General features: G+C 39.7%; 3 protein-coding genes across 4 annotated transcripts in view; all 3 read right to left on the reverse strand.

Annotated features, from left to right (window-relative positions):
- LOC120413305 (uncharacterized) overlaps window positions 1–10,094 on the reverse strand; it is a 30,386-nt gene extending 20,292 nt beyond the window's left edge. The window contains exons 1-2 of the mRNA XM_039574066.2: window positions 9,880–10,094; window positions 3,606–3,666 (exon numbers count right to left, since the gene is read on the reverse strand). Coding sequence (XP_039430000.1) covers window positions 3,606–3,657 — 52 coding nt within the window. The 5' untranslated portion in view covers window positions 3,658–3,666; window positions 9,880–10,094. The remainder of the gene's footprint in view (window positions 1–3,605; window positions 3,667–9,879) is intronic.
- Window positions 10,095–11,265: 1,171 nt separating this feature from the next.
- Window positions 11,266–13,373, reverse strand: LOC120413300 (uncharacterized). Its single transcript, XM_039574061.2, has 2 exons — window positions 12,885–13,373; window positions 11,266–12,829 (listed from the first exon to the last, which is right to left on the reverse strand). Exon 2 carries the CDS (start codon window positions 12,079–12,081, stop codon window positions 11,395–11,397), a length of 687 nt encoding a protein of 228 aa, XP_039429995.1. The 5' UTR covers window positions 12,082–12,829; window positions 12,885–13,373; the 3' UTR covers window positions 11,266–11,394.
- A 1,079-nt stretch (window positions 13,374–14,452) lies between these two features.
- Window positions 14,453–27,447, reverse strand: part of LOC120413275 (zinc finger protein 2) — a 36,146-nt gene continuing 23,151 nt past the window's right edge. For both annotated transcript variants that reach the window (XM_039574005.2, XM_039574004.2), the window contains exons 5-6: window positions 15,453–19,396; window positions 14,453–15,373 (exon numbers count right to left, since the gene is read on the reverse strand). In XM_039574005.2, the coding sequence (XP_039429939.1) occupies window positions 15,062–15,373; window positions 15,453–19,396 (4,256 nt within the window). In that variant the 3' untranslated portion in view covers window positions 14,453–15,061. The remainder of the gene's footprint in view (window positions 15,374–15,452; window positions 19,397–27,447) is intronic.

The following is a 27,447-nucleotide window of genomic DNA, read 5'->3' on the forward strand; positions in this document are numbered from 1 at the left end:
TTGAACATGTTCAAATATTTTGAATTTTTATTAAATTCCAGTGTATAGCTCAGCAAATACCATTTTTTCCGTAAAAAAATACCTCAATACAGTCCAGACTCGATTCGGATGGCCTCGGAAATTTTCACTTCGGATAGTCGAATCAGGAGAAAATGTTTTATGTTGTCTAATTTTTGATTATCGAGCTTAAATATGACCCCTAAAATACGATCAAGTGGTTCAAAAATTTTAAATCCATAATTGCGGCCAATATGGCGGTGACTATTCAAATCGAACTAAATGGTCGCAGAACTCGAATTTGATGTTAAACAAAAACAAGAAAAAGATAAAAAACATGTTACAGATTCGTTTTGAAGTTCCATTCAAACCTTAGGATAATCGAACTTCGGATAATCGAAACTTCGGATAATCGAGTCTAGACTGTACTTATAAATTTTGGAAACTAATGGTTGCAAAACAACTGGACAGATTTTCATTTTCATCACTTTTGAGTTATAAATGCAGTTCAGTATAATACATTTTAAAACACTTTTTTTTGAAACCATGGCTCGTAATTTAATTTTTTAAACTTTTTATTTATTTATTTTTTTGATGGATTTTTTACGACAGTCGTGAAATTCATGGAGATTTACCCATATTTTAATAAGATTTGAGGATACCATAAAGGAGGTTTTATTTTGACAATAATTATGAGCAATTCTCTACAAAAACCGGAAATGGATTTTATTTGTATTTTTTTATTTGACTCAAACGTTGTTGGGGCCTTCCCTATGACCAAAGAAGCTATTTTGTGTCATTGGTTCACCCATACAAGTCTCCATACAATCTTGGCAGATGTCAATACAAGAATGGTGCGTAAATATTCGAAAATCTGTAACTTTTGAATGAATTTTCTGAACAATTTGGTGTCTTCGGCAAAGTTGTAGGTATTGTTGAGGAATATTCAGAAAAATAGGTACATAAAAAATGCCGATTTTGTTATTAACTTTAATTTCACAAAAAAATAGCTTTCCCAAAATACATGCAGCAGACAAAAATTCACAACTTTTGAGCCATAGAGAAATATGGTAAAAAAAATCTTCCCGGGCAGACAGTAATAACAAAAATCATGCGGTTTTAATAACAAATATTGTTAAAATAACAGAAAGTCTTATGGAATCTTCTTGAATAATCCATTTTTGCATAAGGGCTTAATAACTGCTTATGTTATCATAACAAAATTTGTTATTGGTTTGATATTGGTTGAAAGCCAAAACAACTTTGGAATAGCATTTTTTGTTTTGGAAGAATACCTCCAAGTGCTATTGGGATGTTCGGATCAGTTGTAAAAATAACAAAAAATAACAACAAAGATTTGTTCGAAGAATAACTAAAAATGTTACTGGCCTAGTATTTTCAAATAACAAAAAATGTTATTCCCAAGTTATTTCCGTCTGCTCGGGTTCCACCAAGTTATGACTTTTTGAAAAAAATGATTTTTGTAGATTGCTAAAAAATTGATTATTTTTCTTCTATATATTGATGCCCGTGTTCTCTCTTGTACTATCTAGATAGGAATCCCAGCAAGTTTAGTACAAAAAAGCACACCGGAATCGACATGTGAAAATTTTATTAATCTCAGAAATCTGACCTCGCTTCTAGGCGGGCTTTGATATAAGTATCTATTTTAAAACAATTTAGCTGGGTGATGAATAGAGAGAATGCGTAACGTGATTTTCGAATGATCCCACTTTGTTTACATCTACAAACTAGGAGGCTGTTCAAGCACAAGCATGACTTTTTTCTTGCTGGTAAATGAGCTGTTTTATAATTAGTGGTATGCGTTTTATTATGTCTAGTTTTCTACATTATTTTGCTGGAAAATTGTGTAAGGTTCAACTATTTTACGGATGACGAAGAACTACGACGAAATTGTCATTCTGCGATGTCAAAGATAAATACCTTGGCTTATTTTGGAATCATGTAGCTCTTCCTGGGCCAGCGAAAAATCATCGCTAATTCTAGCAAAGCTGAACCAACAAACAGAAAAGATTTTGACTAAATCAGTAGATTTGAAAACGGAATCTATAAACACTTCCATTCATAATTATAAAAAAATGACGAACTCGCCTTCAATGTTCTCAAGATTACTTGACTTTAAAAGCCAAAAGAAATCATTCTTGCTAAAAAAAACAAAAATTGATCGATAACAATACTCTCCACTTTTGGCGAACAGTAAATTGGTTCCACTTTGACAGTTCAAAATTGAGGCCGTTTTTCGAACCACTATTCAGCACCCAGCAATTAAGGATCGTCGAAAAGCGTTGGACAGAAGAAATCTTTTTTTTTTATTTTAGGTTGTAATTTTGACTAGTTTTATGTGACTTTGTCAATGTTGTAAAATGCTTTTTTAAGGGTCACCTTTCGCTTTGTTTTTTACTGACATTTCCTATATTTTAAGTATGAAAATAAGCATGCAGTTATTTTTGTAACGGCCAGGCTATGCCTCTACAAATTTTTTTATAATTTAAATTATAATGGTTATATAATAAAATGACCGGAAAAAGATAGAAAAAAAAATTAAAAAGGCCCATGTTAACATTACGTTGAGAATGAAACTGCCACTGAATCCGCTTTGTAAATGCCGGCCCCGATACTCTTTAAGGGTGTTCCCCTCAGGAACTGGGAAAGATTTAGTTACTATTAGATAGAGACAATTGAAAGCTCGTGTAGAACATTCTTAATTTAGTCTTGAAATGTTAGATTTTTCTGATGACTAAATGCAAATAATGCACTTGAATTATCTGAAATGAACTGAAAAATACTCAAAAATAAAATTTTGATAAATAGAAGTTGAAACAGATAAGAAAACTATACAAAATTATTGAAAAAAAAAAATAAATAAATAACAATCTTTTTTTTAAATGGAATTTAACAGAGAATATATCTAAAGAGAAAAAGACTTAAAAATTGTTTTTGTTCTTTTCTCTGAAATTGTCCAATTAGATAATAAACATAGAGTTGTTTGTTTTATATTATCATAACTAAATAACAGATTTATAATTAAATTTAAAACCTAATAAATCGAGCAAAAAAAATATATTAAAAGGCAAGTTAACATTTCAAACCATAATTATATTATCAAAAAAAAAAGAGTCATACAAATATAACAATATAAAAATATAGGAAACTTTAAAAAATCTGATATTTCAAACCAGGCTAAAAAATAATTTAGTTTAGAAAAATAATGTTTTCAAATGAATAATTTGTTTTTTTTTTCAAATAAACAAATTGAAACCGATCCATTGTGAATTTGCAAACAATTGAAGTTACTTTTTCATGAGAAAATATAATTATTCAAAAAAAAATTATTGAAACAACTGTACTGATTCAGAATTTAAATACCAAACTTGCTAAGCAAAGCTCAATTATTGAATTATTCATTCCATACAAGATTCAACCAATTCCCTCCATCGTCCACGTGTTACCATCCAACCAGATGCAAATGTCATTCAGTAGTTTCTTCCTTTTCAACCTGTTGAGACCATTCCCCCCGTTCCCCGCAAGCAACCCTCCAGCATATTTATAATACATTGCCTTTCAAGCTAGGCCGTAGGAAAACTTACAGGTGTAGTACTCCAGGATGTTCTGCTTACAATTGAACGAATTGTAATGCATTGTCTGCAGCTGAAAAAAAAATGCAGAGGGAAAAACGAACAAAAGGAAACGAGACAGAGAGAGATCAAAGTTGCGGTTAATGTTCGGAGGGGGGACACTTGTTGGTTTTGTTAGAACCTCACGCGGCTTGTCCCAGCAACCTCAGAATCGGGCTGGAAATCGGATATTGCCTCACGGGGCGACCTCCAAAGACTCCGTACAAATGTGAGAGACTTCGTCCGTTGACTCTGTTTTTTTTGGCGCGATTCGAGGAAGATGAAAGGGAATTGGAACTTGGGAAAAGGGATCATATTCCTGGGAGGGAGAGCGGGGTGTCATGAGTTTGTTTTGAGGGTTTCGTGGAGGAAACAGAGGAGAATGAAGGGACAGCCAAAAGAGCATTGTTCGGCGGCGTGGTGCTGGAATTTAAAAGGCTGGAAAAGGGTCAGGTGCATTTGTGGTTAGAGATGTTAAATTCTGAATTTTGTTCAGTAGATTATAATCCATTTCAAGTTGATGATAATTTAAATTTACATTTAATGTCAATAATATAACGAGAGACTGATACAAATTTTATTTCAAATTGTTGTTCCATACTTTCACAATTGTATCAAAAGATCTGGAAACATACTATATTGCTAAAAAAAAGTTGAAAAAAAAACTTGTCAAATCGTATGATGATTAAACTATGTAGTCTTTTTACAAATAAAATAAAAATCTTTACAAATTTAAATGTATAAACATTTTTATTTTATTTGTAATCAACGATAAAATGCAAATGCCATTGTATTGAAGTATAAAGCATTTTGTAAATAGTTAACCAGGACAGAAATATAAAATAAAAATTATATTGGCTTCAATAACACTACTCGACAAAACGAAACTTGTGTCAAGGGATTGACGATATCTCATCGGTTCCTCAGAGAAAAGGCATCCCCGAATCCGATGCAATCGACAGAATTTGATTTTATGTCCACGCGGACTGACGAGAAGCTGGTAAATTTTTTAACATAAAAAAATCGAACAATTTAAAAAAAACTTGCGTCTCCTCCCAACTATATGAGCCATCTACAAAAATATGGAGGCGCCTGGTGCATAGCCATTTCCTTTAAGCACAACGGAAACAACCAATACAAATGTATAAAAAAGTTGTCAAGTTCGGGGGGTCCACAGCTAGCATTTTTTGTACGATTATAAAAATAAATATTAAAAGTTTAAAATTAAAATATTTGAAAAACATTTTTTTTAAATATACTTGTTTACTAAAATTTTATGTTTCTCAAAGGTCTATGGGTACTTCGGGATGTCCATGGTAATCCAAGGACTCCCTAGAGTTAAGATCTATGAGTCTACCGCCGTAACAAGCAAGAGGTCGTCGGATTTTGACCCCGGATTATGTGCGTATAGCATCAGTGGATATGGTAGACTACTATATGAATGTAATGGGATGTACATGGTCATCCAAGGACTCCCTGGAGTTAAGATCTACGAGTCTACCGCCGTAACAAGCAAGAGGTCGTTGGATTTTGACCCCGGATCATGTGAGTATAGCATCAGTGGATATGGTAGACTACTATATGAATGTAATGGGATGTCCATGGTCATCCAAGGACTCCCTGGAGTTAAGATCTACGAGTCTACCGCCGTAACAAGCAAGAGGTCGTCGGATTTTGACCCCGGATCATGTGCGTATAGCACCAGTGGATATGGTAGACTACTATATGAATGTAATGGGATGTCCATGGTCATCCAAGGACTCCCTGGAGTTAAGATCTACGAGTCTACCGCCGTAACAAGCAAGAGGTCGTCGGATTTTGACCCCGGATCATGTGCGTATAGCACCAGTGGATATGGTAGACTACTATATGAATGTAATGGGATGTCCATGGTCATCCAAGGACTCCCTGGAGTTAAGATCTACGAGTCTAGCGCCGTAACAAGCAAGAGGTCGTCGGATTTTGACCCCGGATCATGTGCGTATAGCATCAGTGGATATGGTAGACTACTATATGAATGTAATGGGATGTCCATGGTCATCCAAGGACTCCCTGGAGTTAAGATCTACGAGTCTACCGCCGTAACAAACAAGAGGTCATCGGCTTTTGACCCCGGATCATGTGCGTATAGCATCAGTGGATATGGTAGACTACTATATGAATGTAATGGGATGTCCATGGTCATCCAAGGACTCCCTGGAGTTAAGATCTACGAGTCTACCGCCGTAACAAACAAGAGGTCATCGGCTTTTGACCCCGGATCATGTGCGTATAGCATCAGTGGATATGGTAGACTACTATATAAATGTGTTGGGCTCCCTGGAGTTAAGATCTACGAGTCTACCGCCGTAACAAAAAAGAGGTCGCCGTTTGGCTAAAGTGGTAAGCAAGGACTTTTGTTCATCGTTCAAACTTAAATATTTCGATAACTTTACATCGATTGTAGATCTTAACTCCAGGGAGTCCTTGGATGACCATGTACATCCCATTACATTCATATAGTAGTCTACCATATCCGCTGGTGCTATACGCACATGATCCGGGGTCAAAATCCGACGACCTCTTGCTTGTTACGGCAGTAGACTCGTAGATCTTAACTCCAGGGAGTCCTTGGATGACCATGTACATCCCATTACATTCATATAGTAGTCTACCATATCCACTGATGCTATACGCACATGATCCGGGGTCAAAAGCCGATGACCTCTTGTTTGTTACGGCGGTAGACTCGTAGATCTTAACTCCAGGGAGTCCTTGGATGACCATGGACATCCCATTACATTCATATAGTAGTCTACCATATCCACTGATGCTATACGCACATGATCCGGGGTCAAAATCCGACGACCTCTTGCTTGTTACGGCGGTAGACTCGTAGATCTTAACTCCAGGGAGTCCTTGGATGACCATGTACATCCCATTACATTCATTTAGTAGTCTACCATATCCACTGATGCTATACTCACATGATCCGGGGTCAAAATCCGACGACCTCTTGCTTGTTACGGCGGTAGACTCGTAGATCTTAACTCCAGGGAGTCCTTGGATGACCATGTACATCCCATTACATTCATATAGTAGTCTACCATATCCACTGGTGCTATACGCACATGATCCGGGGTCAAAATCCGACGACCTCTTGCTTGTTACGGCGGTAGACTCGTAGATCTTAACTCCAGGGAGTCCTTGGATGACCATGTACATCCCATTACATTCATATAGTAGTCTACCATATCCACTGATGCTATACGCACATAATCCGGGGTCAAAATCCGACGACCTCTTGCTTGTTACGGCGGTAGACTCATAGATCTTAACTCTAGGGAGTCCTTGGATTACCATGGACATCCCGAAGTACCCATAGACCTTTGAGAAACATAAAATTTTAGTAAACAAGTATATTTAAAAAAAATGTTTTTCAAATATTTTAATTTTAAACTTTTAATATTTATTTTTATAATCGTACAAAAAATGCTAGCTGTGGACCCCCCGAACTTGACAACTTTTTTATACATTTGTATTGGTTGTTTCCGTTGTGCTTAAAGGAAATGGCTATGCACCAGGCGCCTCCATATTTTTGTAGATGGCTCATATAGTTGGGAGGAGACGCAAGTTTTTTTTAAATTGTTCGATTTTTTTATGTTAAAAAATTTACCAGCTTCTCGTCAGTCCGCGTGGACATAAAATCAAATTCTGTCGATTGCATCGGATTCGGGGATGCCTTTTCTCTGAGGAACCGATGAGATATCGTCAATCCCTTGACACAAGTTTTGTTTTGTCGAGTAGTGTAATTAGCTGAAAAACGTTTTATATTTTACATAAAATAAATAACAAAAAATAAGTTTATAGAAATTACTTAAATTTAACAAAGTTTGAAAGAAAAAGTAAAAACGACAAAAGCCACATTTCATTTAGTTTTTTTTTTTTTCAAAGCAAATGGATGTTTTTAAGGTTAGGGTGTCGGAACTGGTATTAAAGAAAACATCTTTTACAGGGCACAGTATGTTACAAAAATCCAGAATTTTCGGAATATTTTTTTGTAAACTATTTAGAAATGCTTAATTTGTTACATAAAATCGGAATGGCAATCGAAAAGTATTATAAACAATTTTTGATTAAATTAATTTTCAATTTTTCTGAGTGCGTCCAATATTCAGTAAAAATTATGTCAAAAATTCTTGAAAATTTCTGATTGATCAGATAAGAATATCAAAACTTTTTGAAGTCAAGTCAAATTTTCAAAAAGTTTTAAATCATTTACAAAAACTTGATATTTACTATTTCTTAAATATATCAGTAATGATCGAAAAGATAAATTTGAATTGAATGATAATTTTTTGTACCGTATTGTTTGAATTGTAAAAAATAAAAAATTATTCAATACGGTCCTAAAGCCCTATGTAAATTTTTGTCTTCAAAAGTTAAAAACAAGTAAAAAACAAGATTAAAAACCATTTACGATCACTTTTTTGCATTTTAATGATAAAAAAAAAACATTTTTTTGCATTTTAATGCAAAAAAACATTTTTTTGATGGATCAAAAATGGTCCCCTTAGAACAAACTGTCAAGTAGGACCTTTTCTGTCAAAAAGGGGTGCGAAGCTTATTTTTTTTAAATTGAATTAAAAATCCACTTCAAATCCTTTGTGGTCGTACTCGTTTGAACTCAGAAAAATATGCTTTATCTTTATTAACAATAACATCACACATTTAGGCATAATTTTAGGACTCAATTGTACAAAGATTGCCAAAGGCAATTTTCAACTTGTCTTAGAAAGGCGTAAGCTTTTGAAATATAAAATTAAAGATTCATTTTTTCAGGCCTCGTTTCTAATATTAAACAAGGGTAAAAGAAAAAAAATATGTCGATGAAAAAACATGAAACAATATTAGCTGTCAATCCATAAAATCAATATAAATATCAATTTTCAAACACAAAAAAATTGCATTGAGACCAGCGATGGAAGAATCATCATCAAAGAAAATCTTTTGACGTTCATCAAGAGAAAAAATCCGTAGGATGCATGGCTCTCCTCTCTCGCGCACGAAAACTCGGTTAAAGGAATCTCCAAAAATCAATCAAATGGAAAATCTTTTTCACTACAACACTTGCAAGTGTAATGTCACACGTCGAAAAGAGACCTGTCGCTTTTTAAAATGTGTAAACAAAGCGAAATAAACAATTTGAAGTGGTGCTGACAAGGAAATTCACAAAAAAATCCTCAATAGACTAATTTTTTCGGAGAAGTTCGGGAGCGATTTTCTTTTACGTGATTCGCTTCCTCTCTTTTTCGCGGGTGAAGGAAGTTCGCAAGTGAAAATGATTTTTTTACGATTATTTCATCCCTTGCAATTGCAATTTTTTTTAAGTTTATGTTTGAATGGTGGTGGTGGTTAATTTATTTCAGGCAGCTTTAACATGTTTGTCATTCGCTGCCTTATGTTTGAATGAAATTTTAAACTTTTGCAAAACTATATTTATGCATAAAAATAAATCATTTACATATTAGCTGAAAATTAAGTAGTTTTATGCCTTTTTGATCAAATGATTAAAATCATATCAAATGAGCAAAATTAAATGATTTAATCTCAAAACCAGAGATTTTATAACTAAGATTTCTCAACAGTTGGATCTCTCTTTAATCTGCTTCGAAATTCTTTCCTTGATCAACCTGCACATTCTTCCTATTTTGAAATGTATCGAACCGGTAAATAATAAATCAAAGTCCATCTCAAGATTTGCCCCTCCAGCAAATCTTCCCTCCAGGACACAAAAGGACATCCACTTTTACGTTGCTGCCCCGATTGACTGGAGCGAACCCCTTTTTTATTTCAAAATCCCAAGCATAAAATATGTTCTGGCTCTGCCTGGCGCGGGTAATCAAATTTAAATTTCCGTGATATATACCAGCCAGGAGCTGTTGCTCCTCCAAAAAGGACGAACGGTACTGCTGCAATCTGACAGGCGCGTACTGGCGCCACTCAACCGTAACACGTGCTCCCTTTTCGTGGCCATTCCTCCGTCGTCCCTTTTTGGCAGGGATTTTTCCCTGATTTGTTAGAACCTCATCAGCTAATTTTTGGTTGGATATTTGTATTATTGGGGATATTTGAAATGAAACACGTAGAAAAAAAGCGATTTTTGCGATTTTTATTAGCCCGGATTCAAACATCTTTCAAAACGTCTTTTTCTTTGGCAAGGATCCTGGTCCTGACAAATCGAGAAGGTGAAAATTTCCCAGCAAACCTTTGCACAAATGTGTTCCAGTTTCACACAACACGCGTCACCTTAAACTTTACACAAACTTGTAACAAAATTTCGTATTTCTAAACCACTTTTTTAAAACTGCATAACTATTTCACACTTTTATTTTCGACGAACACGACCAGCAAGTGCAAAAACCCACAAAACCCGTCCCGTATTACGACTCGTTCGCTCTGACTGTTCTACACACCTCCACAGCGGAGCAGTATGCCATGCCAAAATGCGCAGGGCTCCGGCACGGTTTGTTTACGCTTCAGTTGTTTTGATTCTGGAGTCGGCGGCGGTGCCGCCGCCATGACGTCATGCTCTCTGTTTGTCGTGGAAGAGAGAGCGGCGTCATTTGAAGCCGGAGAGAGAATCGTATAACAGTTTGACAGTTTGGCGCGCGTGGGTTTTGTTGTTGTGTGAAGCGTGGTGAATCAAAACAAAAAGTGATTTTTTACGGTTTATTTCGATTGGAAATTGAAAATATTGAGAAATTTCACAGTTCTAAGCAGAGTTCCGGTCTGATATCGACCTGTACTCCTGCAATGGCCGTCATCCGTTCTCGACTGCTCGTCGAAAGACCGTGGCAGTTCCAAAGGTTGAGTCGTTCCAGCACCGGACAGAACCGGCGGATGTGCCCAGCGGAGGCATCTGTGAACCCGACGCAATCCTCAAACGACAACCGCTTTAACCGAGGCAATCCCTGGCACCACAACAGAAGTATCTCGCTGGCCTCCACGTGCCGGACGCCGGTCAGCCGAACTTCCTGTAGCCAGGGAAATAACCGGGACAGTGCCACCAGTACCTCCTTCCGGAAGACGCACCGGCTCAGATGAAGTCGCTGGACGTTCGAATCCGTGGACCGTTCCGAAAGGCAGTCCATCATCCGGTCCACGTTGATTCCTTCCAGCGTAAGACTCTCCAGATACTTCAGCGAGCGGACAGCCTCGAACAGGCAGGATCCGCTCTCGAAGAAGTTGCGCTCAAAGTGGATCGTGCGGATGTTCCGCGAGTCGATCATGTGCCGGATCAGGCTGTTCCGCGGGATTCGCATTCCGGCGAGCGTTATCTTGCGCAGGTTGTAGTTGATGTGGCCACCGAAATCTATCTGAAGGTGGTTGAAAGTGCGCGAACTTCGGATCGCGAGGCATTCTACGGCGAACAGGACCGGGGGCAAGGGGGTGGACACTTCGCGTAGGCTGATCTTTAGACGCTTCAAGTTCGGTAAGTTTGTCCCAATTGCTCGGAGTCCCTGCAATGAAATTGACAGTTACTTACCTTTAGAATTTAAGATTTTGAGCTGTCAAAATGATCAAGGTAAGCAATACAAGAGGCAGCCTTGAAAGACACTTTAAACGGGTTATTCTAATCGGTCTCGATTCAGAACGAAAGTCCAGACTGAGATAAAAATAGAAAAACGGTCAAGCCAGACCTCGTAGAAAGCTTGACGCCCCACTTGAAGCATGTTGCGTCAGCTGTTACTACACAGTTGATCTCGTGAATCACTGAAACTCAAGATAAGTGACTTACTGCGTCAGATATCGCCTCCAGGCTGGTCACGTTAAAGTGCTGGATGCTGCTTTGCAGCCGACTGAACTCAATCAAATCTTGCTCGCCGTACTGACCGGAACCTTCCAGAGAAATTCGCTGCAGGTGTAACCGGCTCAAGTTGGCAATTTTCTCCAACAGGAAAGCGGACACTTGCTCCAGTTTGATTCCCTCCAAAGTATCCTGAACCGTTTCGACGAACTCCAGCACAGTTCTCTCGTAACCCTCACTAATTGGCTTGAAGCCATCTTCCAGCTTGAGTAGCCTAAGTCCCGGACAGCACCCCCGCAAAACTTCCAGCAGTTCAATCCGATCCAATCGCAACACTTCCAGCTTTCCCAGCTTGAAATCCGCCACTGAACCACTCCGAAAATCATGCTCCGAACCGCACCGAAACGTGAACCGTTTCAGCTTCGGCGACAAGCTCAAGATCCTCAGAACCGTTTCCGTCGAAACGCGGCACCCTTCCACCGTTAGCGTTTCCAGTTCCTGCCCCAGGACGGGCCACCACCGATCCACCTGCTCCGTAATGGTCAACGAATCCAACACTACCCGCGAATATCGAGCTTTCGACCCGGCAAACACCCGCACCGACTCCGCTTCCGGTTCCAGCGTGGAACGCTGTGGAAAGTGAACCACGAACCGGTTCATCAGAACCGGAGACCGACGGACAATTTCGTTCCACTGGCGGCAACCCAGTCACGGCGTTCTCACAGGATTCTTACAGAATTCTAACAGAGCGAAAATATTCTTACTAGAACACTGCCATCATCCTGCCAGATCTTTGTAAGAATTCTCAAAGAATTCTAGCTCAAATGCAATAACCGGTTCTAGCAGGAACGGCGAAATCAACCGGTTGTGTAAGAATCCTGCTAGAATGCTGCTAGAGTATTCTGACAGGCCAACCTGCTAGAATTCTGTAAGAATTTTGCTAGAACGAGACGGCAAAATTTTCTGCTAGAATCCTGCTAGAATTCAGTAAGAATGTTCCAGCTAATATTTCTGGTAGAATCTATAATTTAATTAAAAATTGATAAGAAAAAAGAAGTAATTTTTCTGTTGGATTTCAGATGAAAGACAACAAGATGTTTAATCTTTTATTACTCACAAAAACATTCACAGAAAAATACAACGGTCTCATTTACACTTGTTTTTTTTGTGCACCATTTACTTCACTACGGTTGATTCTTAATTCTTCTACGGTTGATGTCCGCGTTGACATGGCAGGAGCGGAAGCACCGAACTCTACGACTCATCTCTTACCAACCTGGACTCAAAAATCGTAGCAGGCCTGAGGGCATTCCAGAAATGATGTCCGTAAACGGCTGCTGGGATCGAAGTTGGTTGTGGTTGGTGATGTTCTGACGCGTCTTCCGGGCGTATGTAATGGGATTAGTACCTGTGAAATATATAAAAATAAACAAAATAGTTGTTTCAATGTAACGCGTTCTTACCAAACTCCGGAAGATCAGGTTAGAAACGGAACGCCACCGAATCGACATTTTTTCACTGATGGGAAAATTGCCACTTTTGGCAACAAGTTTTTTTTTCCAAGATGGCGACAACAATGCGGTTTGGCGAAAATGACGTCATTTTCGACAGATTTTACTCTGTCAGAATGTTCTAACAAAATTCTTAGATAATTCTGGCAGGCCTGCTAGAACCGTTCTAGCAGGATTCTAGCAGAACAAACTCTGCTAGAATTTCTCGTGACCGGGAAGTGGCGCGAGCTTGCGCCAACTGGTACGTGTTGAGGTTGAGGAGCACCTTTTCCCAAAGTTCGGCCGGAAGTTGCACTTCCGGCGAGGCGCGTTTTATAGCGCACGATTTGGCTGGAGCGGACGCGATCATGGTGAAAGATGGAGTTGGACTAAACGGTTGGTCTCGAGTGGGTTGATATTTATACAATTGAGTGAATCATTTTGGCAGGGTAGAAACGGACATTGTCGGCTCATCCTAAGTGCTATAAATTGATAAATGACAGTTTGACAGCATTTATAGCAAAATCCATAAACAATAACATACTAGAAAACTTTACCTTAAAACAACAACATGCTCAATTAGTTTTTTTTTTCAAAACAGCAACAGAACGTCTCGGATGACGATGCTATAATTGTGAGAGCGTTGTTATCAACATTCTTTCTCGTCATGTATACAAAACAAGACCACGTGCGTGGATAAATCTTTTTACGTCATTTATGTAACTGCTCAAAATAATCTTCTCAATGCACTTTCGTTGGCTGTTAGTAAAATAATCAGCGCGCTGCAACTTTGCCATAATGGCGGCTGACCGACTGTCGCGTAACTTTGTTTACGTTTCGCTGCGATGACGTTTGAAAATATTTCAATAATGCCGATGGGATAACGCAGCATGGCGTGATTTGAGGCATGTGAAAATCATTCAGCATTCTCGGAATACCAAACGCGTTGTTATTTCCGCAGGTCATAATTTTATAGCAACTCTTTCGGCGGGACATTTCGGATCGAAGCAAGCCACGTTCACATTTGTTTTTAGTGTTTTTTTTTCGATAACAATCTCCATGATGTTGTTTGGATCGCCTGCTATAATGTTTAACTCTGCTCTGTCTTCTTTCTCTCTCTCTCTCATCTTTCAATAAAATTCTTCAATAATACAAAAAAGACTGACAAAAAAACAATATAATTATCTATCGCGCGCTCTCTCTCTCTTTCACTAGGCTTAGCAGTCGCTGAATGTTGTTGCTGTTTCGATTGTTCTCTCCTGTTTGCGTCTGCGCTCTCTCTTCACGCGCGTTCACGTTCATGCATTGTTTCACGATTTATGGCAAATAAGTTACAAACAGTGTGTGTGTTTCTTACTATTCTTCTTCTTGCTTGTTGCTTTTAGTTGATTTTTGTTTTGTTTCGTTTAGGAACTTTCACATTACATTTGATGCGGGGAATCGTTTCTCTCTCTTTCTTTTCATTTGCGTTTTTTGTGTATATCAAAAAATATGCTTCTCTTCCTAAAAATTTCAGAGGAAAACTTAAAAGTTTTTCACCGTTCTGTTTGCGAGATTTGAGTGTGTGGAAGTGTTTTTGTTTTTTTTTTGTAAATAATTTGTTCGCTAATAGTAAGGTTAGGAGGAATGTTTTGATTTTTTTTGTATAGGTTAGGAAATTTTGGAACCGAAGGAAGGGGCGAAAGTAATTGCGCCAGCGCTATTTTACTAAAAACATAAGATATTACTGGAATGTTTGAATCACTGGGAAAATGTAGGGAATGCTACAACTAAATCCTGAGAAAGGGGCGAAATAAAGGAAAACTGGCTGCACTGGTACTATTTGCGCTTAAATTTGACAGTTTGTGAGTGACGTTACGTTACCTGAATGTTGTTTGACCTTGAATTGAATGTTCGTCATCATTGAGGTGGAGTAAAGTCATTATCAAAGTGTCAAATTCTAGCAAAACAATGCAGAATGGCCGTAGTGGGTTTGTAAACAAAGAGTGTATGAGCAAGATACGCTATTTGTTTACAAACCTAAAACGGCTCTTTTGCATTGTTTTGCTAGAAATGAAGCACGCTACAAGTCTTTAAAATAAAAGTCACTGGTCAAAGGGGTGATAGAAAAGGTGCGCAAAGGGGCGCTGAACTAAAACGGCGGGATCGTCCTAGAAGGGGCAGTCATTTTCCCGTGGTTGAAATTCCCGCCGGCTGACGTCCATGCTGGAGTCGGAGTCTTCGCTGCCGCTGGTGAAGGAGTGCGCAATCTGGGCCGCCGCCAGCTGGGCCTTGGCGCTGCGCTTGTTGCTCTCCTCCTTGAAGCAGTGGTTCTTCTGGTGGCGGATCAGCTCGTAGTACCGCTGGAACACCAGGTTGCACTTCTTGCAGGTGTAGTTGATGTTGATGGCCTTCTTGTCGTCCGCCTCGAACGTCGGGTTGGGCTGGTTCTCGTAGATCTTGCGCTGCTTCTGGCGGGCGTTCTAGGGAAAAGAAGAGAACAATGTCAAACGTGTCTCCTTACCAGTTCTAGCGACAGCTGGTGGCCACTAGCGTACTCACCTGGAACCAGACGACGATCACTCTGGGCGAGAGCATCAGCAGCTTGCTCAGATACTCCAGATCGCTGTCCTTTGGGTACGAGTTGTTCTCGAAGAACTCCTGCAGCACCTTGATCTGGTAGTCGGTGAAGCGCGTCCGGTTCGCCCGCTTGCCGTTGGAACACGTGATCGACTGGTTCTGGCCGCCCATCTGCGAGATCATTCCACCGGTGATCGAGCCGGGCGGTGAAATGACCGGACTATCGATCGGACTCGGAATCTTCATGTCGTCCAGCAGGCCCGGAGTTCCACCCAGCTGACGGTTGCTCTCCATGTGCTTCTTCAGCGAGATCGCACTCGGCGGCCGCATCGGCAGCGGACTCGAGGTGGTCGAATCGATCTGCAGATCGGCCGGAATCGGCGACTCGTTCGACGATTCGGACTTGATCTTTTTCTTCTTGTTCGACATGAGTTCCTTGCTGAGATCGGAAGCCTGCTGCTGGAAGAAGCTTGCCACGTTGGCCTGCAGCTGGGACTGGGCCTGCTCGTGCTGGACCTGGAAGTCGGCGTTGAAGTTGTCCGGGAAGAGATTCTTATTTAGTTGAAAGTTTCCCAGCTCCTGGCTAGCCTGGTGCTTGGACAAGGATTCGATCAACGACTTGCTAAAATTCTGCTTCATCTCGTTCATCTTCAAATCGGCCGAGTTCTGCGAGGTTTCCTGCGAGTCGTTCGATTTGAACGACGCGTCCAGGTCGGTCACCTTGGTCTCGCCGGTGCGCTCGTACTCCTCGACGTTCAGCTTCGTGGACGGCGGAATGCTAAAGTTGTACGGACTGTCCTTGGAGCGTTGACGTTCCTTGAACAGCGTGTTCCGGAACCAGTGCTTGACCACCTTCGGCGGGAGGTTCGCCTTCAGCGACATCTCCTGGATGCTTTCCTCACTTGGCGAGTTGTTGATGTCAAAGTGGGACCGCAGAATGCGCAGCTGATCGTCGGTGATGCGAGTTCGGGCGCGTTTCTGGGTGCACGGCTGTTGTTGCGGCGGTTGGGGCAGCATTTTGCCGTCCATTGCGTGCTGCATCATGTTCAGATCGAGCGGAGACTTGCCGTTGAGATTCTGCGGCAGGTTGACCTGGGGCAGTTTGGTCTTGTCCACCGGGATGATCTTCTCCAGGTCGGTTTTGGCGTTGATGTCTTGACCTTTGGGCGGAACTCCGCCAAAGTTGAGCTGCGGTGCGAGGTTCAAGTAGCTCAGCGACATCAGGTGGTGGAAGTGCATAAAGTTCAGTACGTTGAGGGCGTTCGGACCGAGTTTGTTGTTCGGGTCGGTCGCAAACTGGAGTAGCGAGGCGTTTTTCAGGAAGTTGGGATCCGCCATCAGGTTCGCTGTCGGATCCATCGGGAATGGGGTCTTCCCGAGGAGGGCTTCCGGATTAAGGTCGAACCCTGGCATAGCGTTCACCTTGGCGAGTTCGTTCAGCGCTTGCTGCTGGAAGTTGTCGGCAAAGGTCTCCGGCATGGCGTTGCTCTCCAGCATCTTTTTTTTCAGCGCAAAACACTCTGGACTGAGTTCCAGATGATTTTCCAGCGTTGCCTTGTTCGGGAACACCTGGAAGCAGCACTCGCACAGGACGATTTCCGGCTTGTCGATGCCTCCAAGCTGAGCCGCTCCCATCCCAAGTGCTCCCAGCATCGGGTTCAGCATCGGCGGTGGTTGCTGCGGAAGCTGAACCGGTTGTTGAGGCGACTGTTGCTGTTGTTGCTGCGGTGGCATCTGCGGCTGCTGCTCCGCTGGAGATTTGATCTTACGCATCGGAGTATCGTCGATAAAGTTTGGCGACTCGTGACTTTCCGGTATCGTTTTGATGAGCGGAAAGTCCGACGGCTTCTTCTCCCCAACAACCCCTCCAACGTTCCCAAACATGCTCCGCTCCTGCAGTCGACAAGCTCGCGTCTGATGCAGCACGCTTCTCATGTGGATGTCCAGCGTGCTTCCCTGGGTGTACGCTACGTTGCAGATGTCACACTTGAACTTCTTCCGGGCAGTCTCTTTCTCGTCCAGGTCTTTCCGCTTCTCCCCTACTCCTCCCACTCCCCCTTCCCCGAACATTGGCAAGCCAAAGTTCTTAAAGTCTTGCTTCTCCCCGTGCTCGCACGCATCTCCTCCGTCGAACGAGAACGGGAACGGCGGCTGCTTCTCCGACTTGACCTTCTTCAGCTTGTTCAGATGCGAGACGCTGTTGTAGTGCACCAGCAGGATGTTCTTCTGCGTGAAGCTCTCCATGCAGATCGTACACTTGAACGGCCGATTCGGATTCGTAAACTTCTCCGACTTGATGTCGTAGAACAGCTGCTGCTTGTTGGCGAGACCACCGATTCCATCCGTCCCTCCCCCACCACCTCCACCACCCACCCCCTTGCAGTCCTTCTCCTTCGGCATGTGGAACACCGTAGTTGCGTGTCGTTCCAGCGCTGCCGAGTCGGTAAAGCTGAACCGACAGTCGCTGCACGAGAACTTCCCACCCCCGTCCATCGAACCGTCCAGACTCTTGTCGTAGTAGAGGCTGCTCTTGCTGCTCATGGACTTTTCACTCAGCCGATCCTCGTCGGCGCTGTCCCGCGTCTGGCTACGATCCGACTTGGGACTCATGCCGTTCTTGTTGTTGCTTCCGCTGTTCATCATCTTGCGCTTCAAATCCTTAAAGAACAGTATCGAGCTGGCGTCCTGCGGGTTCGCTTCGCCCTTTTGCGCTTGCGACTCTTGCGGGTGCTTCTCCGTGATGTGAGCCGTCAGCGAGTTGATGTTCTTGAAGTGGGCATCGCAGTAGAAGCACTTGGTCGACTCCCGCAGCGAGTGGTAAAACAGATGCCGGTTCAGCTTCTCGTGCGTCTTGAACGCGAACGGGCACAGCTTGCAGCGGTACTTGTACGTGTGGTTCTCCGAGATCAGGAAGTTCAGGTGGTTCGCCTTAAAGTGCTGGTGCAAATCGGTGAGGTTGTCGAATGCGTCCTTGCAGTCGTTCAGGAAGCACGCGAGATCCTCCGATTCGGCGTTACGTTTGAAGTGATTGCTTTCGTTGCAGTGTATCTTCAGGTCTACCATCGAGTCGAAGCAAACCTTACAGAAGGAACATTTGATCTCGGGCGAGGGCGAGCCTTCCTTCTTCGCCGGCGGTGACTTGTCCGGACTGCCAAGCTGCTGTTGTTTGGTGGTCTTAAGAAATTGCGAGGTATCAACCAGCTTCAGCAGTCGGTTCAAGCCTTCCATCTTGATGTTGTGCACGCGAATTACGTGCGTCTCCACGTTCACCTGATCCAGGAACGTCTCCGGGCACAGCGGACACGAAACCGTCTGCACCTGGTTCTTCTCCAACTTCCCCCCATCCCCCACCTCCCCATCGCCGCCCTTCCCACCCCCAATCACGCTCTCCAGAATCTCCGCCAAATTCCCGTGCTTCAGATCGTTGCAGTTCTCCTTCAGAGCGAACGTGTCGTTCATGAAGGTGACCTTCTCGATCAGTCGCAGGTTCTGGGCACTGCGCGCCTCCGTCAGCGTCCGCAGGTAGTCGAACGGTTTCTTCTGGATCGCCGACGACGGCACGTTCAGGTTGGGAAAGTCCTGCGCCAGCAGCTCGTTGCCGACGTTGTGGTTCGCCAGCAGGTGCTGCATCACGTTGATCTTCTTCGACGAGAAGTTGTTGCACACGCTGCACACCAGGCAGCGATCCTTGCAGCCCGCTCCGCCGTCGGCACCGGTTCCACCGGATCCACCACCCGCCGAGCTGTTTCCACTGCCATTGTTGTTGTTGTTATTGTTATTATTCCTGTTGCCGTTGCAGTTCTCCCCGTTCCAGGGTTTCTTCTCCTGCAGGATGCTGCACAGCGCACTGACGGCGGAACCGGTGCCGTGGTTGTTGTCTCCGATGGCCGCCGATGCCGAGTCCATTGCATCTTGGGAATCGGCGCCTGACGAAAAAAAAAGTTCGATTTCTGTTAGCATATTGAAAATTATTTAAGTTTGTCGAAGAACTTAAAATATCTATTGATAACCAGAAAAATCAAATCTGTTCCCTCATGAACTTTTTTTTTGATTCCCAAACTCACTCATGAAAGCTGTTCATGATTACAAGAATGTATTTTCGTATAAATCAACTAAAGTTACATTATCTAAGTCTAGTGCACCGTTACCCTATGCTGTCAATTTTCCAGAGGAATAAAAAATCTAGTTTTATGTTTATCTTCTCGGAATTTTAAAATTCAGCTATTGGGTCCTAAAATTAAGCCTAAATTTGTGATATTATTGTTCACAAAGAAAAAGCTTATTTTTCTGAGAACAATGACCCTTCGAACGACCTTAAAGGATTTAAAATTGATTTTTAATTCAATTTTTGAAAATTAACTTCGCGGCCCTTCTTGACAGAAAAGGTCCTATTTGACAGCTCGTTCCAAGGGAATTAAGTTGATCCATCGAAAAAATGTTGTCTTGTCAATATTTTTTTTTTTGCATTAAAATGAAAAAAAGTGATCAGAAATGGTTTAATCGTGTTTTTTGTCATTGTTGTACATAATTGGGTACTAAAGCCCTTTGTCAATTTTTATGTACAACGGTAAAAAACACGATCAAAAACCATTTCTGATCACTTTTTTTTTCATTTTTATGCAAAAAAATAATGACAAGACAACATTTTTTCGATGGATCAACTCCCAAGTAGCAAGAAAAACATCGCTCCTTATTTTGTTGTTCAACAATTGCTGCATAAGTGTTTTTATTCGTTAATTATTGAACAAGTGTCAAAAAATTTGGTCTATTGTTCACATTTTGACCAAAAAACCATTGTTCAACATGGCTGTGTAACACAAATGCCAAATCTAGCAACGGTTTACGAACAGTTCATTTTGAAGTTTATTCTGACCTCAATGCAACATGCTTGTAGAACTCGAAAAGCAAAATGACATTTGCAGACATGATGTTTCATTTCAGTTTGCTATGGTCCCCTTGGAACAAGCTGTCAAGTAGGAACTTTTTTGTCGCGAGGTTAATTTTTCAAAATTGATTTAAAAATCCATTTTAAACTCTTTGTGGTCGTACAAAGGGTCATTATATCAGAAAAATAAGCTTTATCGCTGTAAACAATAATATCAGCAATCTAAGCTTCATTTTAGGACCCAATTGACATAGGGCTTTAGTATCCAATTCCCCACGCAAACAGCATGGAAAAAACAAAAGTGCTCGGATCGGGCTCAAATTTTGTCTGGGGGTTCCCTGGCTGAAATAATTAGACCCATATTTTTTGTTTGGCCTTTAGGGTGACCTACGCCGTGTTAGGGTGGTCTGAAAAATTGCCATTTTCGTCGATTTTCGCAAAAAACACTTTTTTCGAAAAATCATAACTCATCGCCATTTCAACCGATTTCAATTGTCTTATACGCAAATGAAAGGTGATAAGTCAGCCTTTTAAAAATAATAAGAAGATAATAAGAAATTTCAAAAATCTAGGATAACATATGAAAAGGGCGTATGTAACATTAAAATGCCATTTTGACGGTGCCTGGACAAAAGAGTATATGTCTGGAAATATTTTTAACGGATTTTTACGTAACATACTAAAAAATGGGAAGAGTTCATTTACAGGATTCCGAGATATGATTTTTTGAAAATAAAATCCGTGTTTACCGACGCGCCGCGCGCAAAAACCGGAAAATGACGAAATCGGCAAAAAATCAACTTTTTTCACTAAAACTGCGATAACTTTAAAATTTCAGACCTATGCATGTCTGGGTACCAAAATTTTCGTAATTGAAAGACGCAACTTTCAGTTTTCGTGGTGATTTGCTGAATTTCTAGTTGTATTTAACTGGTTAAGATATGTTCTGATATCATTAGGGTTGTGATGATTTTTTACATTTTTCCACATTTTATATTTTAATTGTGTGTTTTTGTTAATTTTTTGATTTTATCAATTCCTTTTTAAAAATCGGGCCCATTACAAAGATTAAAGCATACATATTGATTTTGACAGTGAATATAGGGAATCTAAGACAAAAAAAAAGGCCATTGGCGCCAAAAAATGACATTATCTCAAAACATTGGCAAAGTCACATTAAAGTAATTCAAACCAACAAACTCTAAACTTTATAAAATAATAATAATTTTTCTTCACAAACTTTTTCAAAGTTTTAAAAATGGTTGAAAATATTGATTTTTGATTAATTTATTAAAAGAGCACGGTGTGTTTTCTGAGCAACCTTTAGGAAAAAAATAGTCAAGGCTTCTTTCAAAAGTGTCTAATAGGAAATTTTCTCAGCTTTCCAATGCTTTAAAGGACGTAATATTTCATGAAGAAATTTACAAGCTTACAACAGTAATATGTAGTCTATTTTGGATTTTAAAACATGTTTTGTATCCATGCAGCTGGTTAATGCTTGTTTGAGGATATTTTTTCATAAACATCCAATAAAACCCTCTTAAAACAATCAACAAACTGCTAAAATTTCGATTGTATCAGCTACAAAAATGTAATAATTTATTGATTCTTGATAATATTATAATTTAATAAGGTTTTATTATTTTAATTATTAAAAAAATCCCAAATATACAAAAACTTAACTAAAACCAAGCTTTCAAAATGTTTAGCAATTTGCAACCTATAACAAAATTGATTCTTGTCTAATTTTGCACATTGCGATAAGTAAATGACATATAAAATACATAATTTGACAAGTTTTCTGAACGTTTATCATAAAGATTCTAATAATTACCTTGACTTTTTAAAAAAATTGCAGATTTAGAAAACACCCTGAATGGATTAAAAAGCCATTTCAAGGATCTTTTTGAGCTTTTGAATTACATTTATATGGTACGAATTAAACTATTTTCTGTTGTATTAGAATTAAAGATTAAAAAAGCAACTCCAGAACCAGAACCGCGGTTCTTTTATTAACTCCGGTCTTTTGAATGAACCGTTTCAAGATGGCATGATTTTGTAATAAGTATGATTTATAGAATTAAAAAAAATGTAGTATTAAATTTGTTTTTGGGAATTTAAAATGTAATTTCAAGTATTTCAATGCTTATAAAAATTAATCCCAAAAGTAATGGACCGAAAAAAACTTTTTATTGTACAATTCCATAGTTTTTTTTAAAGGACCAATAAGCTATTGTCTTTTTATATTTTTATAGGCCTTTTCAAAAACAACTCCATAATTGATTGTACATTAAAGTATTACCGGAATACAAATTTGAGCATTTCAAATTGCATCATTTGTCAAATATTACCAAAAATCTACTAAATAGTTTAGAGATTTTGGAAAAAAATAATCCTTTTGTCCGATTGAAACTTTATCGAATAAATCAGAATGTAGAAAACATTTTCAGAATACTTTCTACAAATAAAATATCAGCATTAGTTCAATTCTTGCAGAAATAAACACATTTTTAATAATAACAGCAATTTTTCCAGCATCTTAGATTTAAGTTTCGATGCCATTCAATTACTGTTTTGGTTTGAGTAAAAATCTTGACATAGAGACCACCAAGACCTTTGATTTTCCAGGGCATCTTCTCGCTTTCAGTTTTAATTTTTTTATGAAATAATTTAAAAAAGTCCAGTTCTTTAAAAAAAACCTTTTCATCCAAATTTTGAAAAAGCGCGAAAGATCCGTTCAAAAGAGCGGCTCTTTTTAATGAGCGAACAAAAATGAGTGGCTCCTAAAAAAGAGCGGTTTTGCCCACCTCTAATTTTGAATAAATTTTGGTAAAATTCCTTAGCCAGATTTGTCCTGATTTTTTCGGCACTTGGCTAGTTTTTTTTTTAATTTTGACCTGGAGCCAAAAACAACAGGTGAAAATTTATTATGGATTCCATTATTTTTTTATTTTTTTTGGTAAAATGGCTTAATCACACCTTAAAAAGTAGTTTTATTGAATTGTTTTTGGCTCTTTCAAAAAGTCGTTCAAAAATATTAACAACGACGGTTCGAGAGATGGAATCGAACAAGAGTTTAATCAAGTTTACAGATACATAAATATCACTTAAGTGGCTATAGTTTGGTGACCAGATCTTCTAAGTTGATGACGAAATATGATGCCACCTGAATACTTGTGAACAGTTTTTTTATAAATACATATCCTTAAACTACTCATCGACATCATAAAAAATAATAATTTCTAAAAACATTTAAAACGTATCTTCCTTCGCCAAATCTCTCCCCTCTCATCCAAATCTCCCAGCACGCGACGCCACCCAATCGACGCGCGTCGTCGTCGTCGTCGTCGCAGCAACCCTTAAAATTAATCTCTTCCCTCCTTTCGCTCGCGAGAGAACCGCGCGCACTAAAACAAAAGAAGCGCCAAAACAAAAACAAAAGCCACCGCGCGTGCTCCCCACTTTCTCTCTCTTCTGAGCAGGCTGCTGCGATCGAGGGGTGGGCACAGGCTCCACGTGATTTTCACTCTCTCACTCACGATGAATCAGCCTACTTGTTGCCCTTTTGAAACGGAAACCGGTTCGAAAAAACCGCCGTTTGCAATTAAAGAAAAGGGTGGCGCGCAAAATCGCGGGCTTAAATTCGATTAATTTCCAATTTCCCGTGACTCATTGGCGGTGTGTGTAACTGAGTGTGTGTGCGTGCGCTGATGAGTTTGTGTGTGCGCGCGCCAAGGGTGTGAATTCGTTCTCCATTTTCTTTTTTAAAAACTCGAATCATCCACAATTATTGAATCGGATGTGGCTCGTTACGAAGGGGTGCTTCAATTGCGTGGAATTTTTTCGACAATTGTTGAAGATTTTTTCTTTAGAAAATGTGTTTCACTAGATTTAAGTTAAAACTTAACATGTATCCACTTTTAACTCACTTAGCGCCTCGTAATCCAGTCGTGTCATCCAGAATTATTTGAATTTTGATAACTTTTACTCCTCAAACAAAAAAACGAAGCAAAACCTTGAATTCGTTTTTTATCTCTCTCTCTTGACTATCCTAAATGTTGCTGGTAACTAAACGCCTGCCGGAGGTGCAAGCCCGTTCGAACCCATCATCCTAAAAACCGAATTAACAGACGAACTGACGAACGAACGAACCGAAAAAGAGGGCCCTCGGCTCGGGCTTTTGCTACAAAAGTAAACAAAAGGAGCTGGAATGTGCGTTGTTGGCTTGCTCGTCGAAACGAAGAGGCAGAAGAGAACTATTTGAATGGGAACTGGATAGAAGAGGCGAGACCATAAGGCAGGCAAAGGGAAAAGAAGAAGAAGAGGAGAAGAGAAATGAAATGAAATTATGAAGAAGACACAATAACGATGACGAATATGATGATCGGGATCCGGACAGAGGGGGTTGAAGAGCGGTGAGCGGAGAGTATGCTGGCAGTGCGGAGAGAGAGAGAGAGAGAGGAGGCAAAGGGAGAGCATATTGTACTGCAAGCATGAATGTATTAGCATTGAACTGAATGAAAATGGCTGCCAGATAGCAGCGAAGGGTGCTGCGAAATTACGCGCAGGGATAGCATAAAAAGGTTTGGGTGACGACTAAATGCTGGCAGTTGTTGCCAGAAAATTCATGAACGATTTGAAACTTTGATAAAAATGTTGACAAACCAGTTTTTTTGTTATAAAAAATCTTGAAAAGAATGCTAAACTTCTATAACTAAAAATCGAGAAAACTTGAGAAGATGCATCACAAACCATTTTAGTTACTGGGTCACTTTTGTCACTTTGGTCATTTGAGTCATTTTGGTCATTTCGGCCACTTTGGTCATTTTGGCCATTTTGTTATTTTGGTAGTTTTCGTCATTTTGATAATTTTGGTAATTTTGGTGATTTTGGTGATTTTGGTAATTTTGGTCATTTTGATCATTTTGATCATTTTGGTAATTTTAGTCATTTTGATCATTTTGATCATTTTGGTCATTTAGATCAGTTTGGTCAATTCAGTCATTTTGGTCATTTCAGTCATTTTGGTCATTTAGGTCATTTTGATCATTTTGATCATTTCGTCATTTTGGTCATTATGATCATTTTGGACATATTGGTTATTTTGATCATTTTGGTAATTTTAGTCATTTTGGTCATTTTGGTCATTTTGGCCGTTTTGGTCATTATGGTCATTTTGGCCGTTTGGTCATTTGGTCGTTTTGGTCATTTTGGTCGTTTTGGTCATTTTGATCATTTTGGTCATTTTGGTCATTTTAATCATTTTGGTCATTTTAATCATTTTGGTCATTTTGATCATTTTGGTCATTTTGATCATTTTGGTCATTTTGGTCATTTTGGTCATTTAGGTCATTTTGATCATTTTGATCATTTCGTCATTTTAATCATTTTGGTCATTTTAATCATTTTGGTCATTTTGATCATTTTGGTCATTTTGGTCATTTTGGTCATTTTGGTCATTTTAATCATTTTGGTCATTTTAATCATTTTGGTCATTTTGATCATTTTGGTCATTTTGATCATTTTGGTCATTTTGGTCATTTAGGTCATTTTGATCATTTTGATCATTTCGCCATTTTGGTCATTATGATCATTTTGGACATATTGGTTATTTTGATCATTTTGGTAATTTTAGTCATTTTGGTCATTTTGGTCATTTTGGCCATTTTGGTCACTTTGGTCATTTTGGCCATTATGGTCATTTTGGCCGTTTGGTCATTTGGTCGTTTTGGTCATTTTGGTCATTTTGATCATTTTGGTCATTTTGGTCATTTTAATCATTTTGGTCATTTTAATCATTTTGGTCATTTTGATCATTTTGGTCATTTTGATCATTTTGGTCATTTTGGTCATTTAGGTCATTTTGATCATTTTGATCATTTCGCCATTTTGGTCATTATGGACATATTGGTTATTTTGGTCATTTCGGTAATTTTAGTCATTTCGGTCATTTTGGTCATTTTGATGCTTTGGTCGTTTTGGTCGTTTTAGTCGTTTTGGTCGTTTTGGCCATTTTGGTAATTTTAGTCATTTTGGACATTTTGGTCATTTTGGTCATTTTGGTCGTTTTGATAATTTTTGTCATTTTATCATTTTGGTCATTTTTGTCATTTTTGTCATTTTTGTCATTTTGGTCGTTTTGGTCATTTTGGTCATTTTGGTCATTTTGGTCATTTTGGTCGTTTTGGTCGTTTTGGTCATTTTGGTCATTTTGGTTATTTTGATCGTTTTGGTCGTTTTGGTCATTTTGGGCATCTTGGTCATTTAGGTCATTTTTTGTCATTTTTGTCATTTTTGTCATTTTGGTTTATTTGGTCATTTTGATCATTTTGGTCATTTAGGTCATTTTGGTCGTTTTGGTCGTTTTGGTCAATTTGGTCGTTTTGGTCGTTTTGGTCGTTTTGGTCATTTTGGGCATTTTGGTCGTTTTGGTAATTTTTGTCATTTTTGTCATTTCGACATTTTTGTCATTTTTGTCATTTTGGTCATTTCGGTAATTTTGATCATTTTGGTCATTTTGATCGTTTTGGTTGTTTGGATCGTTTTGGTAATTTTGGTCATTTCAGCCATATTCGTAATTTTGGTCGTTTTGGTCGTTTAGGCCGTTTTGGTAATTTTGGTCGTTTTGGTCGTTTCGGCCATTTTGATCAGTTTGGTCGTTTTGGTCGTTTTAGCGTTTTGGTCGCTTTGATCATGTTGGCCGTTTTGGTCGTTTTGGTCATTTTGGTCATTTTGGTCATTTTGGTCATTTAGGTCATTTTGGTCGTTTTGGTCGTTTTGGTCGATTTGGTCGTTTTGGTCTTTTTGGTCGTTTTGGCCTTTTAGACCGATTTGGTCGTTTTGGTCATTTTTGTCATTTTGGTCATTTTGGTCATTTTGGTCGTTTTGGTCGTTTTGGTCGATTTGGTCGTTTTGATCGTTTTGGTAATTTTTGTCATTTTGGTCATTTTGGTCGTTTTGGTCGTTTTTGTCGTTTTGGCCATTTTGGTCGTTTTGGTCATTTTGGTCGTTTTGATCGTTCTGGTCGTTTTGGTCATTTTGGTCGTTTTGGTCGTTTTGGTCGATTTGGTCGTTTTGATCGTTTTGGTCATT

Source organism: Culex pipiens, chromosome 1, assembly GCF_016801865.2.
Source record: "Culex pipiens pallens isolate TS chromosome 1, TS_CPP_V2, whole genome shotgun sequence".
NCBI classification, from domain to species: domain Eukaryota; kingdom Metazoa; phylum Arthropoda; class Insecta; order Diptera; family Culicidae; genus Culex; species Culex pipiens.